Genomic DNA, 3510 nt, shown 5'->3' with positions numbered 1-3510 from the left:
ACCACCTTTGCTCTCTGTCCAACTCAATCAACACTGTGAAGTGTCTTAATCAACATTGTTGATCAAAGCCACGCAAGATCAGTTTTTACATCAAAAAGTCAGGTTTCTGATGCAAGAATCTGAATGTATGAGAATCAAACTGTTCAAAGATAACAACTTTGCAAGCTTTCCTGCTTTGACTAGACAACAAAGAAAAGCGCAATAAGCCATAAATTTGTTTAAAGGAGATTTATAGCATCAACTGTGTATGCATGCATGCCTGTCTGCTACTAACCATGTTCAGGGTATAGTTTGATCAATGCAATAGCCAGACAATAGATAAAAGGAAGTGATTTTAAAACTTCTCCAAAGATTTCATTTGACCCAAACTTTATTCCGGTACCCCCTTAGATTCTTCTGTGTCTTGGTCGGGGCTGTCGTAACCTAGGTAACTGGCAATAGGGAAGTGGGCCCAGTAGGTTCTGGCCAGGTCCTGGATCCGGTCATAACCAGCCTGGGCAGTCAGCTCCTGCAACCAGCCTGTGAAGTCTGATGACCACAGGGCCCAGTTGGGCATTTCACGTTTATCCCTGCCTAGGGACAGAATCAATCAATAAATCAAATGTTATTTTTTTTTACCTTTATTTAATTAGGCAAGTCAGTTAAGAACAAATTCTTATTTTCAATGACGGCCTAGGAACAGTGGGTTAACTGCCTTGTTCAGGGGCAGAACAACATATTTTTACCTTGTCAGATCGGGGATTCAATCTTGCAACCTTTCGGTTACTAGTCTAGCGCTCTAACCACTAGGCTACCCTGCCGCCCCAGGGTAGCCTAATGATTACCCTGCCGCCCTATAATAAAACATATTCATCCATCCTTCTTTCTTGGCTCACCTTTGCCTTCCTTTGTGGCAGTCTCTGTCTCTTCTGCTCCTGGTTAAGACACAGTGAAGGGGAACAGATAGAGTCAGATCAAAGTCAAAGTTTAGTACTTTAGAACAGTACTTTAGAACAGTACTTTAGAACAGTACTTTAGAACAGTACTTTAGAACAGTATGGGTGCATTTACACAGCCAGCCCAATTCTGGTCTTTTGACCGATCAGATCCTTTGTCAATAACTGGGCAGAAGATCAGAACTGGGTTGCCTGTGAAAAACACATTTACATTTGAGTCATTTAGCAGATGCTCTTATCCAGAGCGACTTACAGTAGTGAATGTATACATTTCATACATTTAATTTCATGCACTTATTTTTGTATTATTTTTGTTTTATTTTTCGTACTGGCCCCCCGTGGGAATCGAATCCACAACCCTGGCGTTGCAAACACCATGCTCTACCAACTGAGCCACAGGGAAGACAGTCTATGAGTGGTATACTCAAAGGTGTTCACCTACCTGTGAAACTGAGGAATCCCAGGAGTATGAAGCAGACCAACATTGAGACACGCAGACGATGCATGCTGTCAGACAAGGCTATCCAGAGAAAGACAGAGGGACACAGAAACACTATTCAGTCGAACTGAATAGGCAGAGAGGCCAGGAGACACAGAAAAAACACATGCAGGCAGATACAGTAGCAAGAAAAAACGCTCAGTGTACCTTGAACTATCAAGGACTAATTTCCTCAAACCACCCAGAGAAAATAGAAAGTGGAAGAAAGGTAAAGGCAGAAATGAATGCAAAGGGAAAATACCTGTCTATTGTGCTTCCAATATTGTTACCAAGCCAACAAGTGCTCGGGGGCTAGATTCAATCTGTAGCGCAGAAGATCCACGTTGTTGCGCAATTTAAATGGAAAGGTCATTTCCCATTGAGCCGACATATGCAGCGTCTACCGTGAATGCGGTCCCACGAACGCGGGAACATTGCCTTCAGGAATGGCCTTTTCCTCTTTATTCAGATTACAACGTCTCACTTTTGCTTATTTGAAAATTAAATCTCCAAAATATTGCTATTTTTAAAACAAGCCATAGAAAATTGGTTGCAATTTCAGTTTAATCCACCAGAAAAGACAAAACAAATATTACAACAAATATTATGGTCAAACTCAAATATACTAATTGATTAAAAAAAACTATTATTTTTGGAGAGAAAAACAAACAAATTATATATTCTTTGTAAATTATATCAGAAATAGGAATGGTGGAGTTATGTCACACATGCAGCTAACAAAAATATATGGAAGTGTCTGCTCTATCCAAAATTACAACCAACTAATTGCAGCATTACCGCAAAACTGGAAGAGGTAATTGGAAAAAGTAAGAAACTTGTCTGTTGGCCCTGCATTAAAGGACAAAATTGGTTCAAGAAAATTGTGATAAATAAAAAAGTATACCAATTTCATTTAAGGACCAAAACATTGACAGCTGTGACATACAGGTTGCAAAATAATTGGGAAGAGATTTCCGATGTACCAATTCCATTGCACATGGTTTATGAAATGATACACAAAACGACGCCGGATTCAAAACTTTGTTTTTCTATTTAAATTATTAAACAAAATTCTTTCAACCAATAGGATGTCATATATATGGGGGATACAACCTTCCCAGCTCTGCAGATTTTGCTGCGAAGAGACAGAATCATTAGATAATTTATATATATTGATACTGTCCATATCTAGCTTGTTTTTGGAATGGCTGAAGAATTGCAACATTTACCTGGAGCTCACTCTGCAAATAGCACTGCTGGGTGATCGGAAAAGTCATAGTCAATCGATCAATAATATAATAATACTGTTGATAATAAAAAATGTTTACCTTTAAGTTACAATTTGTAGAAACTATGAGAATAGAAAGGTTCAGAACTTCTGTGAAACATCACAGCACAGTTTAAAAATATATGGATGGTCTTTAGAAATAGGATGGGAGGGGTTGAGGGTAGCAGAAGGATGGGACTAAAAACGAACAAAAGATAACTAATGTAAAATGCACTGTGTCTGTAAAATGTATATAGTATGTATAAGCTGGAAGTAAAAGCCTAAGTATTGTTGTCCATTAGTTTATTCCAACTAGGGGAGGGGTGGTAGGGTTAGGGGTACATAATAAAGGAAAATATATTTCAAAACAATATATATATTTAAAATAACATATATATTTATAAAAAAAAAATCTATATGGGGGATTGGAAAAGATGCAGACAATCACATTAATAGAAGCCAGAATCTATTTGCAATATTAAAGCTGATCCATACCTTAGAAAAAAATATTTAAAAAATGATACAAACATGCAGTATCCGCAAACGCAGGAACATTGCCTTAAAATCTAAATTGCGCTATGGATTGAATCTAAGCCCTAGTCTAGAGTACACTACCTAACCAACCAATGTAGAGGGGGAAAAAATTGTACTAAAAATATTAAATATCAGGTAGAAAACCTTACCTGATTGAGATCACTGAGCCAAGGAGTTTGACCGTATTTGACCACAGTAAACTACAGCTACCTTATCCTCTATGATTGTACTGTGGTCTGTACCCGTTGAACGGTCCCTGTCCTGTGCTCTGGGGTTGCTGTCCATCTTCAGGTGAG

The 3510-nt window shown here is 38.3% G+C and overlaps 1 protein-coding gene across 1 annotated transcript; it reads right to left on the bottom strand.

The window, feature by feature from the left end:
* Positions 1-213: 213 nt before the first annotated feature.
* On the bottom strand, positions 214-3510 carry LOC115161269 (otospiralin). Its single transcript, XM_029712105.1, has 4 exons — positions 3364-3510; positions 1378-1455; positions 876-914; positions 214-573 (listed from the first exon to the last, which is right to left on the bottom strand). Exons 2-4 carry the CDS (start codon positions 1439-1441, stop codon positions 371-373), a joined length of 306 nt encoding a protein of 101 aa, XP_029567965.1. The 5' UTR covers positions 1442-1455; positions 3364-3510; the 3' UTR covers positions 214-370.

The sequence above is a fragment of the Salmo trutta genome, chromosome 24 (genome assembly GCF_901001165.1).
Source record: "Salmo trutta chromosome 24, fSalTru1.1, whole genome shotgun sequence".
In the NCBI taxonomy this organism is placed as follows: domain Eukaryota; kingdom Metazoa; phylum Chordata; class Actinopteri; order Salmoniformes; family Salmonidae; genus Salmo; species Salmo trutta.
Note: the sequence above shows the minus strand (reverse complement) of the source record. Positions and strands in the feature narration are given on the sequence as shown.

Coding starts and splice junctions, on each gene's coding strand:
- LOC115161269 (XM_029712105.1), bottom strand. CDS start 1,441: ATGCATCGTCTGCGTGTCTCAATGTTGGTCTGCTTCATACTCCTGGGA. Junction 915..1,377: donor GGGATTCCTCAGTTTCACAG/GTAGGTGAACAC, acceptor TGTCTTAACCAG/GAGCAGAAGAGACAGAGACT. Junction 574..875: donor TGCCACAAAGGAAGGCAAAG/GTGAGCCAAGAA, acceptor TTCTGTCCCTAG/GCAGGGATAAACGTGAAATG.